Genomic DNA, 14,211 nt, shown 5'->3' with positions numbered 1-14,211 from the left:
GAGATACATTATTCTAAAATTAGTCATTTTGGATATTTTTACTTGATGTATATTTTGACACTAATACTTTTGTACTTAAACAAAAAATTAAACTTAAAATTTTGAATGCAGAACTTCAAAGTATTTCTACACTGTAGTAGAGGTGGAGGATATGGTCCTACAATATTATCATGATATTTCAGGGCATTTTTGCAATAACGGTATCCTTGACAAAATATGCACAATTGGTATTATATTATCAATTTCAAGAACACAAAATTGCAGCAAAATAACTGTTATAGTTTTCCATGTCAACATAAACATAACAATTCCCCTTCAAATTTTCAGTAAAACTAAATGATTATCTCCCATTTATTTAGTTTACAAACAAGTTACTTTGTTTTTTTTACTTTGTTGAAACTGACAATAATCATGCTATGTGCATTTGATTATGAAAAGTATTGTGAAAAAAAATAGCAATCTCACCTTTACTTCAGTTATTTTCAAACGGGAGACTTTTTACAAATATTTCCATTTTTATAAAGACTGCTTTAAAGTTTCAGTTATAGTCATAAGTTTGTTCAACAATGTAAAAAAAAACCATTTTCATTCTTTTTCTGGTTTACTGTACCTGATAATAACATTTCCGCAATACTGTGATACCATGAAACCATGATATTTTCTGAGTGTTCATACCATAAAAAATCTCATATCGTCGCAGCCTAGTTGTTAATAAACCTGATTCTGATTTAAAAACTAGCATGAAAGAAGCAAAAAGAAATTAGTCTTTGTAAAAAAATAAATAAATAAAATAAAATAAAAAAGTGTTTCAGGATATTGAGTAAAACTGAACATTAAACACTTAAAACTAACAATGTAACATTCCATATTTTGACTGATATTTATGTTAAATGTGGCAACACTATGATATAATCCATTTTGCGTGATGAGAATTTTACTCCTGGTGCTTTTATTACTTCTGTAACGGCATACTGAAGTCATAACTTATGCTTGAGTTAATTTCAAATACAACATGTTGAAATTATTTGAATTTTGATGCCTTTATTGTTGTTGCATGGTCACATACAAGGAGGCATACTGTCTTTCATAATGAACAACCGCTCCTATACTTAATGCTGTAACATACAAAACACACACTGCTTTGCTGAAAGCAAACTAGTATCGTTGTCCTGACTACAATATTCTTTTTGAACAAGAAAGGGAAGCCCCGCGTTAGCAGGGCATCAAAAAGTTGAGTAAAACTCTTAGTGTTCCTCTCCACGGAAATCTTTAGTAAAAGGCGAAAGATTTATACGATCTGAAGAGAAACAAGAGTGATCTGCTTCAGGACAGTGAATGAGATCGACGTGATTCACGGCGACACTAATCTGAGTGCTGGTTCACTCAAAATACACAAAAATCAACGCCACGTAACGTGCAGAAAACGATAACACAACAGCAATAACGTAGTGCGGACTTCTGGTGTTAAAAAACACACGTTTATTTAGCGTCGGTTAGCCGCTAAAGCTATGGCGCAATGCATGATGGGATTGCGTGTTCACTTCGGGATACATTTTTAAGTTTTATTTTCTCTCTACGATTTTTTTCAGTAATTTGACTTCGACCACACAATCAAAAGCACAACCTTGTTGCAAGATGATTTATTTCTCGCTGCGTTAAATGTCCCCACATGAAAATAAATCTTAAAATTAAATTCAAGAAAGAGCCGCCCACACACACACACACACACACACACACACACACACACACACACACACACACACACACACACACTTTACGTATAGACCAATGGAAAATGAGTTAAAATTCTCTACTACCCAGAAACGCTGTAAAGACAGGAAAGCTCTTTCGTTACTAGATATGTTTGACCCTTTGAAACCTGAGTAAATAGGCTTAAATTGTTTGAAAAGCATGGGAATAATAAATGGCAAATAAAATAAAATTTTTAAAAAAGAGAAAGAAAAGATAAAAAAAGATAAAACTGAAAAATCTGTTAACTTTATGTAGCATATTTTAATACACAATTACGAAATTTGCTAAGTTTGTTTTGGATATTATCTAATATTCCCTACCCCCAGCTAATTTTAATGCATTTTCTTTGCACCATTCATTCATTGTTTGTTTAGCAAATGCATGGCTTTTCTTGCCAAGTTGCGCATTGCATTTCAACGTTTGTAAAAGGCGTCTGAACTCCCCACAAGTAAACTGAAGCCGATCCAGGTGTTATTTGAGACAGCTGTTTTAATAGTAAATAGTAGCCTATGAATATTATGTTTTGCTTTATTTCTATAATTCAGTGTATATTCTTTTCTTTTTCTTTTCTTTTTTACATTTGAGTGTTCAACCTGAGGCAGAAGCTATTTAATGAACAGGACTCGCAAATCTGCCTTATTTGTTTGTCCATATAAAGTTCATTTAAGAGTACTAAAAAAACACTTCCCTTTTCTTGTTTTAAGTTTTTTCCTATATTAAATCTAAATTTAGATGTAATAGTTTAAATAAAGACTACAATGGTGAATATTCTTCCTATTGTTTTTATTACATTTTGGGCCAATCGTTATGCATGTATGTATATATGTATTTATTTAAATTTAACTCAATTTAATTCAATTCATAATTTTGTGCTTATTACAATTTCCACACAGACATGCACTGTTTGAAGCTGTAGGTTACTGTTAACTATTTACTCCCATAAATCTGTAGCTTTCATGCACAACAACGACACCATGTGGTAAGACACCAAACACAACCAACAGTATCCTTCTCAACACAACTGCTGAATTTGTCTTTTTCTTTTGTTTTTGCGTCAATTAACCATAAAACCTTACTAATAATTTGCTTTATCGCAGAGTGAAAAAAAAATGGAGAAATACAGTATCGCAGGTAGGGGACATGGTCCAATCAAAGTCCCCACGGATGTTAAAACTACAACTCCTACAAGGTAAAAAAAAAACTCTGACAAATTTGAAGTTTTATTTTGATAACTGTATAAACACAACAGGCATGCATGAAAATAATAATAAAAATGTCCAATAGATGAGGTGTAGTCTGCCAGCTTTGATGGTTTGGATGTAAGGTTACTGTTTTAATCTGTTTTCTGTTGTGTAGCGTTATTTTTTAAACAAAATAAGAATAACTACTACTACTCCATCCCCACACAAAAGTAAAGTAGCCAATTCGCCATCACTAAATAATGTTTTTATGCTCTGGAAACACAAAAACAGTCCAAATAAAAGCACCTGGAGACTTACCTGTTTGACGTTGTGTAACGTTACTCCACATCGTCTTTGCACCACAGCTAACCGTCGGTAAAGTCCACTTTCCAGCGCAGGTCACATTCAAACATGATGAAAAATTTACTTTTTAAAACATTTAACCGGTGTTTCACTTCCATATCAGCAGCTAACGCATCGCGTTTCCTCACTTTTTGACGTTTTGTACTTGTTTTCCAGCGCTCCGCGATAAAACTATCCGCCATGATGGCAGCAGCTAGCTTAACTCACCTCTGACCTCTTCTTGACCGTTAACCTAATTTCAATTGGGCAAAACCTAACCAACCAAGAATGAGTAATTGTATTAAAATAATTCAAATTCATTAATAAATTAATACAAAAAATTGAGTATTTAAAATTTTCACTCATAAAAAATAAAAAATAAAATAATTAGTTTTTCCTTCAGTCCCTTCGGCGCCCCTTGCCGTTGGCGTCATCTCAGCAGTGACCCGGATGTTTGTTCACAGGTGTTACTCCGCATTCTGTTACCATTAGATTCTGTGACCCGAACAGCTAATTTGACCTCCCTGATGTCATATAATTGACAAAAATGCCCCCCTAAAATATCTAAAAAGGGTCACAGTTTATAACTGTATATATTCAGATAATAGAAGCTGATACAGTCACACTTTGAAGTGTATTAATCTGTCTGTAAACTACAAAAATAACTTAGCACTGATTTAGCTTAGCATAAAGACTGTAAACATGTGGGAACAGCTCCTGATGCTGTCACCTAGCAGAACACAATGCTAATTTATTAGAAAGTCATATGTTCTTTATTTAATACACACAAAAATAAAAGTGCAAAAACGACAATTTGCCGTTTTTTTTAGGGGTTTGTGTAGCTTGACTGGGAGTGACAGAGTCAGGCTCGCTCTAGCTATGTTTCCAGTCTGCTAGGCTAAGCTAACCAGCTGTTGGATGCAATATAAGCCTCATAGGTTACCAATATTGTCATCTACCACAGCTCAAACACATTATATCTCCAATGTTAATTATATTGATAAATTAGTAAAACAAACAAACATACAGAAAAAAGCAGTATAACAGCTGTCCATTAGAGAAAGAATAAAGGTAAAGGAGATTATAGCCTAAAGGATAGACTAATGCTTTATAATAGGCCTGCAACATTTTGTTAGCAAGTATGTTAAACAAAATAAAATTACTTACTCAGTTTATATGACGTGATGTTGTATTTTCTGTTGGATGGATAGCAGCATTACCTATATAAATCAGCTTCTGATCATTCTTATAAATTCTATATTCACAATCAGTCGTGGTCTGACTCCAAACCCTGCTTTGATCAGTGTATTGTTGAACTCAAGCAGTATGGCTCTTTACTAAAAAATGTCAAGAACAAAAACACTGTATAGACTTAAAAATTTTTTAAAGAAAGCGAGTTTACTTTGAACTCTAATCTTAATTTTGATCCCTCTGGTTTGCTGTATGACAGAAAACCAATTTGTCACAATTAATTTGTTACGATTAAAAGTTAAAGATAAACAAAAAAAACTTGGCCTCCTGTCATTTGTGTCAAGATTTATATCCCTGCTATACATGTTCCCATTTACAGAAAACCATTATAAATGGCTTGAATATGGCTAAATGAGGCTAATATGGTTGAAATATTAGCAGCTATGTCATGGTATTACCGTTTTCAGCCACCAGATGAAGACATAGACGCTGAAATCAGAAGCTGTGTCGGGTTATGAGATCCTACCTGCTCAAACTGCCCCATTTTAATCAAAACAGACTCTGACACAGCTGCTGTAACCCGCTCTAAGTGACCAAGTGATTACTAATTTTTAGCAGTTTTGTGTGACCAGACACATCTTTTGACAACAAAAACAGCTAAGGACACAAGTTGTAGCTGTAAATGTACTAAAGGCCCAGACGCACCAAACCAACATTAAAGAACTAGTAGGCAAAAGCCAAAAAGTTGTGGGATATTTTTTGCCTAGTTGCTCCATATATTTTTCCTGCATGTTGAAAGAAATCAAACCAAATTTTCCAGGTTTCACGGGTTAAAATGCTTGTGAAAGGCATCTAAATGCAGCACAAGAAAACTGACAGTCCAGGTGTTTAAGGGTTGAAAAAATTAAAGGCCGTCACTTGTTTTTTTTGTGTTTTGAACTGAAACAAAACCCTGCCCTGATTGGTGAATCTTTCTCATTAAAAATCAACAGGAAATCACTCAGTGAGCGTTTAGTTGCAAAAACTTTATTATCCGTTTGATGTTTTCTTTGACGTTTTCACTCATAGTTCTAGAAAAGTGAGGGTCGTACAGATTTCGGACCCATTCCTTTGATATCATTCTGCGACTGGTGCCAGAGAATGACTTCATCTACACATTCGGACTGTGATCACGTGACTGTTTGCAGCTTGGATATAGTAGTGCAGTCCTCTTGACCCGAACAGTTCGGGCCGAGGAAAAGGGAGCCAGCAACGGATATATAACACTGCAGAAGGATATGGTCCGGCTTTTTGTGTGTGCAGTGATCCATCATCAAGTTTTCTACAGGAGGGTGCGGGCTGACCTAGACTAACATGCTTACTCTACTATCGCCTCATGCACCGCAAAGTGTGTCGTCTAGGAAACAGCTAATAGTGCATTAAATGTTGATATTGTCCCTTTTCAGTTATTCGTGAGCGCGCATGTGTGCGCGAGTGTGTAAACAAATTTTTCACATATTTTCATCCACATTCTAACAAACGACACAGTGTTTTGCAACAAATTAAAACACGGGAACGGAGAACATCGACAACAGGTGAGCTATACATTAAAGTTATACAAAAAAACCCCAAAAACTAAAAGCTTCACAAACGAGGAGGATAGGGCTCGTCAGGGTGAGAATTATATGAAGATGAGGAAAATGCCAGCTAACCACAGTATGGCCTAAATCTCAGATTCACTGTTTGATGTTTTATCACAATTAGGGGTCGACAGATTACTGGCCTGGCCGATTATTGGAGCTGATATTTGGCATTTTGCATTATCTGTATCTGTGTTTTATTTCAATGACCTCCAATAAAATTAATTTAAAAGTGCAAATAAAGTGTCAGCATGGGAGTAACTAAAGCTATTTTTATTTATTTATTTATTTATTTATTTAATTCATTTATTTCAGTTTTGATTAAACATCTGCGAAAGGCATTTTAATAAAGTTTTGTGTTGAAGTTGTCGAAATATTGACATTTTCATTGTAAATGCATATTGGTTATCTCATTAACTACTAATAATCAGTATCGTAATGGCCCTGAAAAACCAATATCGGTCGACTCCTAACAACAATAAATCCTTTTACAATGGCAAAATTAAAATAAAAAATAACATTGAATGTAACAGGCCAGTGCAAACACAGTTTTTGTTTGAACTGCACATGAGCGTCCTCCTGCAGGAGAAAAAGGAGATGCAGCTTCAGCCTCTTTATTGCTTGGTGGTACGTGTTGGTTTCCAGTTGCACTACGATAATACTGACATGCTAAGGTGATGCTGCAGGAGAGGATGGCGTGGTGTGTGTTTGGAGAACAAGTTCAAAGTTTGAGTTTAATTCCAGTTCAAATGTCTCGTACATTCCCCTTCTTAGAGATCCACATTCGGTGTGACAATTTTTCAGTCAATTTCTGTTCAGTTTGGCCGCCATTTCTTGGCTCTTCCGCCAACCTCGCGAGTCCAACCGCTTCGCACTCAGCACAAGGTTGAAAAATCGTGGCGGGAATGAGAGGAAAAAACATCAGCAGAGGTCGAAAGCTGCGTGCGAGACGAGAGCTCCCTGATCAGAGGAGAGGAGTCAGCACTTTGCTATAAGGTAGTCCGGTGTGAGCTGACTTTTTAAATCGTGCCCGCAACACTCACTCAACATACAGTTTATAAGAGAGAAGAATTACAAGTACATTAGTAATAAATCCGATTGCCGATCACAGTAGCCCCTGACTGTTTGGCTGGTAATAGAGGAGAGGAAAACGGAGGAGAGGAGCAGCATAGTGTCACAATACACAGCTCTGATTGGTTAAACCTACAGTAATAAATAATAACGTAGCGGTCGGCTAAACAATCCCACAAGTTAGGTCACAGACAAAAAGCAAAGAAATGTCCTGTGAGATAAAAGTGCACAGACGACAGATGTGATGTCCTTCTGTTCCTCTTCCTCCTCTTTCACATGAGAGGAGTTTCCAGCAATCAATCTAGGAGGTGTTCAGGCGGATGGAGGCGGAGGTGGGGTTTCCCTGCTCAGTGAGGACAGTATCCAGCGATGCAGCGCTATGGCAGGGTAAGAAGAGCTGACTCCGGACGGAGAAGTCTGTGTAATTTTGTGTGTGTGTGTGTGTGTGTGTGTTTGTCTGGGTGTGTTACACAATGAGTGGTCCGCGGCGAGGATGTTTGGGACTCTGGCCGTCCCGGTTCTCGGCCCCCTGCTCCTCCAGGTTGATGTTGCTGGTGGAGGTGTGGTGGGGGAGGGGCTCCAAAACAGGCCGGTAACCCCCAAGATACATCAGACCTGACGGAGAAAGAGAGGGAGAGAGAAAAAAAGAGACAGAGAGGGAGACACGGAGAGAAAGACAGAGACAGAGACAGGAGAGACAGAGAGGTTTATGATGTAAATCCAAAAGACATTTCATCAAACGTCTCAGGACACAGTTGTATTTCACCGCTGTAAATTCATGTCCCAACACCAAAAGCGGGGATGGTTAGTTTTGCTTTCAAGAGCCCAATACCCATTGATCGGCAACTAATTTTTAAGAAAAAAAAGACAAATAGAAGAGGCTTTTCTTTTTCGCTCCATTGCATCATAAGAATAAATGATGAAGCATGTAGCTTAAAGGGATAATTCATCTAAACATGACAATTTAGTCATCATCAACTCACCCTCATGCCTAGATTGGAGGATTAGGGCCATGTTAAAGAAAAGAAAAGGGTAAATTTCGAGCATACGGTTATTACAAGAATAAAGTCATTTTTTTCCTTAGTTTTTGTCGTTAGTTTTAAAAGACAAAAGTTGCAATTTGGGTTTTTATAAAGTTGGGATTTTATAATAAAAACAAACATATTTCCATAAAAATATAAAACAGGTGAGAGCACAGGTCAGGAGGTTACTGTGGTTGCTAAGGAAGCCGCCTGTGCTTTCAGTCTTTTCATGTTTTCAACAAATATTTTCTGCTATGTATGATGTGTTGAGAAAGAAATCACTGATTTTGTTTTACCTGGACTTTTTGATGTATGTCAAAATCCGTGTCACAGAAAGCATTTCTGAGTATTTATGGATCAAACTCCCTCTCTCTTCTCATCCTGTAAATTATTAATACATATTTGCTGACTCATCCTGCAGTCTTGTTTGGATCTGCAGTCTGGAGACCAGCATCCTGGACTCTCTCGGTGCAGCATAATGATCAATACGCATATCTGGATAAAACATGATCAGTTATCATCCTTAAAACTGAGACTGGCTGTCTTTTTCCTTTGCAAAAGGACAGGATGCTCTACTTTTCTTCATCTGCACAAAACTTTGTAGAAATTGCATATTATACAGCTGTAATTTGGATCCAAGATAATCACACATTGCACATTTCTTCACTGTGCATTACACTGCAGTCGTGTCCTGAAATGAAGGTCACTTCAGTTAAAAGCAACTCAAACACTCACAAACCATCATGGTCCTGACTTGCAGGGAATAACGGTAATTATTAACCGGGGAATAAAATCAATTATTGATACTTTTAGGTCTTGACCACAGAGAATATGAATAATGAATAACATCAGCAGTGAAAGCTGCCTCACCTTAACTGTTACTGTGCAATCAGAAAATATAACGTACGAGAGAATCAGAAACAGAACAGCCTTAAAACAAACAAACATGCTGTGTTCATTTCCTTCTTGAACAAAAAAAATAGTAAAGTCTATACATTTAATTCGACTTTTATTAAGACAATTAGTTTCCTGTATTTTTTGTCAGATCTTATAATGCAAATTTAAAAAAAAGATTGTTCTGGTGCATGCAAACTACAATATATGACCCCGGAGTCTGAGCTACCATCTAGCCATTACTCCATACCTAGTCCTCAATGTGCACTGGGCACGACTCCTCATCTGTCCATCCGAAAGAAGGCGAAAGAAGGAAAAGAGACAAAGGAGAGAAGAGAGAGACAGAGAGGAAGGAAAAAAAGTCCAGGGGAAGACAGCAGAAGATGTGAAGAATGACGGTGGGGAAAAGGAGAGAAACAGAGAGATAACAGAACACTTTTACGACACAGAAAGAGAAAACATGTCACACCATCCACCATAAAAGACCAAAGGCGTGATGTCGGGTCTGAGGGGATGAAATCGGGGTTTAAGAGGGCTACGAGACGGATGCAGAGCTAAAGGCTGTGGAGCAAGTTTGAACTCGAAACTGTTAAACGACCAAAACATTAAAATATAGTAAATCTAGATTGACACCTTTAGCTCTCATCGCAGTAGCCCGCCGAGTGTTAGGAAGCAGGGAGGAGGATTAGGAGAGGACGAGGGGAGGGAGGGAGGGAGGATGGAGGGCCGTGAGAATGAGTTGCAGATGTTTTGGCAAAGCGGCTCGGAGCTGGCAGACGCTGAACATGAACTTCAAACTCTGGGATGGACCTTTTCTCTCTTTTGCACACACAGGGAGAAAACACCAGCATGCAGAAAGCGCTCGTCAGACGCACGATACGATGCACTCACACACAAACACACACACACACACACGCACACACCAGGGCTGGAGCTAAAGGAGGGAGAGGAGGGAGAAAGTGCACAGCTATCCGCTACTGAAAAAGCCATGAAGCACCACAACACCAAAGGGTAGGGATGAAGAGAAGAAGGAAGGCTCCGGATCTTCATGCTGGGCAATGATAGTCACTAACTGCTGCTAAATTAAGCATTTATGTTGTTTTTATCGTTTCTTTCTAGCTTTAATTTGCATCAGCGTGTTAGTAAATGTGTCAGAAATCCTTATTTCTTCTGACTCATGCACTCTTTCTGTGCTACCCCCGCTCATCGTCCTCACTTCCCCCCCTCACTCTCATGCCCAGTCCTCAGCTCTCATCGGTCCATGTTCGAGAAGTTGCCACTCACCGGCGAATCGGCTGTCGGGAGCCTGCTCATTATCCAACCCCAAAGAGGGCGTGTCACAGAGGGCGACGCCCTGATTGTTATTGGCCAACTCTGGACACCTGCTCCGCCCACCTGCAAGCGAGGGCAAAGGTCAAACAAGAGCAGCCAGGCACAGCAGGGGGAGGAGGAGGAGGAGGGGGGACAGGCAGGGTGAGAGGAGGGTGTCAGAGGTGGAGGGGTGAGGTCGGCCATGCTGGAACGGCATCATTAAAATAACAAATGACAGAATATTTCTGCATTTCAACACCATGAGTCTGACGTAGACGTCAGAGATCAAGGACACAGTCTTAGGGACAACAAAATCAGCTCATTTGCTCTGATCCTCAGTGTCTTAGGCAGACGTTTATGGAAGCAAATATGAGACATAAGTGTTTTAATTAGCCTTAACATTGACCTTAAAAGACCACTGAATTCATAGCATTGAAATATTTTACTTTGAAAACCATTTATCTTCATTTATTTGTTCTGAATTAAAAAACTAAGAATAAATTAAATTTTGAAATTAAAAGCGGAAATTTCTTGATCTTGATGTGAATATGAACAAATTTTCATCAGTGTTCATAAATTCATATCCAAAATTCGAATTTCATAAAAAAAAAAAAATTCAGATTACTGTTTTTCAAATAATAATTAATCAGTGAATCAAGTGTTCATTTTACCAATAACCGATTAAGGTAAGTGCTTAAAATTTGCAACCCTAGTGATCATACACACAATTTAAAAAAAATTCAATTCAGCTTTTAAAATTGCAATTACACATTTTTTTTTTTTAATTAAAGAGGTGATATACAATGTGTGATGGTAAGTGTGTGGTGCTTTTTATATCTTTGCATCAGTGTGATGATTTTTTTAATCAACACAATAAAATAATAATAAACAGTTCTTCTAAAGATTTTCCAGAAATTACATTTTATCCTGACATACAGTGAAATATATAGATACCCTGATAATAAGAACGTAAACCATATTTTTTCCACATTTCCCACTTTTTAATTTTTCTTCTATGTGCAGATTTTTAACACACCCCAATCTGATTAACTGCAATTAAATAAAAATAATTAAAGTAAGGATAAAAATAGTTTTTTAAAACATAAAATTAAAATATAAATAAATGAAAATACATAAAATATTAAAAAATCATATATAATTATAAACAAATATATATAAAATAAATATAAATTAAATGACAAATAAAAAAAATGTTCATGTTTACTCCATAAATTTATATTTTATGTTATATTTTGTTTTTTTCCATGAATTTTACAAATTTTAACATAACCTCCAGACTTGTATCATTACAATTACCTGCAGTTTTATTTCAAAACTGCCACTTGGTTCTCATTTATTTTCTTTTTTTCTCTCATCACTTAATGCAGTGTTTTCTGAAACTGAATCACAACACACTGGAGTGAATGATTGTCTGATTTTGTGTCTATTTTCTCATTAATTAGGTAAGCCTACAAAAGAGGAAAAAAGCTGATCCAGACAATTTATACTAACAATTCTGCCTTTCCCAGCATGGCCAGATAACAGATACTGACATGTTTCATCAAGTGCCTCATGCCTGCAGCAAGCCTGAGTGTGTGTGTGTGTGTGTGTGTGTGTGTGTGTGTGTATGCAGCATGTGTGTGTGCTAATGAGGAAGAAGATGACTGGATGATTGGCAGCTCAGCACAGAGACACAGACAGGGCACATACAGAAGCTGTCTGGCAGTGCTGCTGGTGCACAAGATGCAAACACACATCCTACAGCGCGTGTGCACATTCACAGTCTGTCAGGCAGCACAGGTCCGCTCGGCTCCTAAAGAACTGAAAGGTCATTCGGTAACTCACAGGTAGATTGTTTCAGTCTGGCCCCAGGTGGCACACACACACAGACACACACAGACACACACACACACACACACACACACACACACACACACACAATCCACAGAGAAACTAATTTACATTTACAAGTTTCAAACTGTTTCCTTATGAGGGTGACCTTGTTATTTTCACTTCAAGCCTTACTGGTCATTGACTCACACTCTCACACCACAGCAACACTTTCTTTAGTCCTCCATCAGTCTCTCTTTCACACACATGCGGGCACACACACACACACACACACACACACACACACACACACACACACACACACACACACACACAGATGGCAGAAGAAGCCTTCACTTCATGATGCAGCAGCTAAAAAGCGAATGGTGCAGAGCTTTTCTTGGAGCACAAACACGTAAATATTAAACCTCATACACATACAGTAAATACACAGGCACACATAAACATGCACACAAACATACACAGAAACACAGAGGGGCAAATCATGCAAATGCAAGCCAGTCGCAGCAGAACCTCATCTGCACACCACACGACGCCTGTGCATGCTCATTTCCTGTTGCGAACGAATGGATGCTCCGAATCCGTCGATGCTGTAGCCGGTTACTTGATTACGGGTTATAAAATTCACCAATAAGGAAATAGGGGAAAAATAGGGGAAGCACATAAACAAAAGTCACTCCAAGACACTTTTCACTGTCGGACTTGTCAGCTGTGTAATCATTCAGAAGCTGGATCCTCTATCTGAAAGATGCAGGGTTGATATCAGTTTGGTCTCTTTTAGTACAATACTTATTTATTTAAAGGCACTTTTGACAGAGCTGTGCTGAGTAATGAAGTATAGAGTCATTTTCTCATCACGTTTGCTGTTAAACTCACAAAACCTATAATTTTTTGGCAGAAAAAAAGTCTGGACATGCCACTGGACATCTAAACAATGAGCTGAAACGTGATATAAATCTAAAAAACAAACAAACTTGTATTTCTCTAAAAGATTTGGAGAAACCTTTGAATTGGAAAGGGCCTGTTGTTATGATGTACTCGGTTTTGAAATGCAGACTTGGGAGGATCCAGTCTCTGAGTTAGTACACAGCCTGAGGCAGTTAATGTTCCCGTCTATCTCTTCACAAATTAGGAGTGAAAGGACTGTTTCCTGCGGTGGGACTCAGACGGTATCTTTGGGCTTTCTGGTGTCTTGTGTGGTCACAGTCTACGACATAACGGAGTCAATGATTCAGATTTGGGGAGCCGGTCTTCGCCACATACAGTCCAGTTTTGTGACCACAGGTAAAGACCGCACTGGGACAGTCAGTGACAATATTTTAATAAGGAGAGTTGAGACTTTACTGTGAAGCAGACCGAGGTTCTGGTGCACACAAACTGCATGAGAAGCCATTCACTCCAGTCCAGATGCTGCATGTCGTGGTGGTTTCAGCCAACGTTTCGTGCAATTTGAAAGAAACTGCCCATCTAAAGGACATGTCTGACATATAAACCCTTTATTTTGAAAGGGTTGTCATTACTCAGCCATGATTAAAAAAAATTTACAGACAGCAAACATATTTAGATCGACCACTCCTTCCTTAGTTTGTATGAAAGGGTGTTTTTTTTGTTTTTTTTTTTTTTTACATGGCCTGAGAGCAACAAAATGCAAAGGGAGGGGGGGGGTCTGAGGTGAAAGGTGAGCAATGGTCACCATAGTTACCTTTTCCATTAGATGGCGAGGAGCAGTCCTCTTCAGTGACGTCATTTCCCTGAAGAAAACAGAAAAAAAGCTTTGTAAAACTTTGTAAAAGTTAGATAAATACATAAAACAAGAAGCATAAATACTGCTGTGCTCTCACCTCTGAGTCCTGCTCCTCTACAGCCACTGAGTAGTTTTGTTCCTTTGGCTCCTGGGAAAACTCCTGTCCAATTAGGAGACAAAACGTTTACAATTAAATTCAGGATTTTGCCAAATTTCACCTCCATCCATCTCGA

The 14,211-nt window shown here is 37.9% G+C and overlaps 1 protein-coding gene and 1 non-coding gene across 6 annotated transcripts in view; both read right to left on the bottom strand.

The window, feature by feature from the left end:
- Positions 1–1,203: 1,203 nt before the first annotated feature.
- Positions 1,204–1,317, bottom strand: LOC121959390 (U5 spliceosomal RNA). Its single transcript, XR_006106901.2, has one exon. It is a non-coding gene; the product is annotated as a U5 spliceosomal RNA (small nuclear RNA).
- A 4,159-nt stretch (positions 1,318–5,476) lies between these two features.
- Positions 5,477–14,211, bottom strand: part of rnf157 (ring finger protein 157) — a 28,007-nt gene continuing 19,272 nt past the window's right edge. For 2 of the 5 annotated variants that reach the window (XM_088070020.1, XM_042507770.2), the window contains exons 16-19: positions 14,076–14,138; positions 13,937–13,985; positions 10,357–10,467; positions 5,477–7,771 (exon numbers count right to left, since the gene is read on the bottom strand). In XM_088070020.1, the coding sequence (XP_087926146.1) occupies positions 7,623–7,771; positions 10,357–10,467; positions 13,937–13,985; positions 14,076–14,138 (372 nt within the window). In that variant the 3' untranslated portion in view covers positions 5,477–7,622. Of the gene's footprint in view, positions 7,772–9,322; positions 9,358–10,356; positions 10,468–13,936; positions 13,986–14,075; positions 14,139–14,211 lie in introns of all 5 variants that reach the window. The other 3 variants (XM_042507772.2, XM_042507773.2, XM_042507771.2) reach the window with 3 other exon arrangements.

This window comes from Plectropomus leopardus, chromosome 19, assembly GCF_026936395.1.
Source record: "Plectropomus leopardus strain MGB_pleo_1.0 chromosome 19, ASM2693639v1, whole genome shotgun sequence".
Classification (NCBI taxonomy): Eukaryota; Metazoa; Chordata; class Actinopteri; order Perciformes; family Serranidae; genus Plectropomus; species Plectropomus leopardus.
The sequence above is the reverse complement of the archived record's forward strand: the minus strand, read 5'-3'. Positions and strand labels throughout refer to the sequence as shown.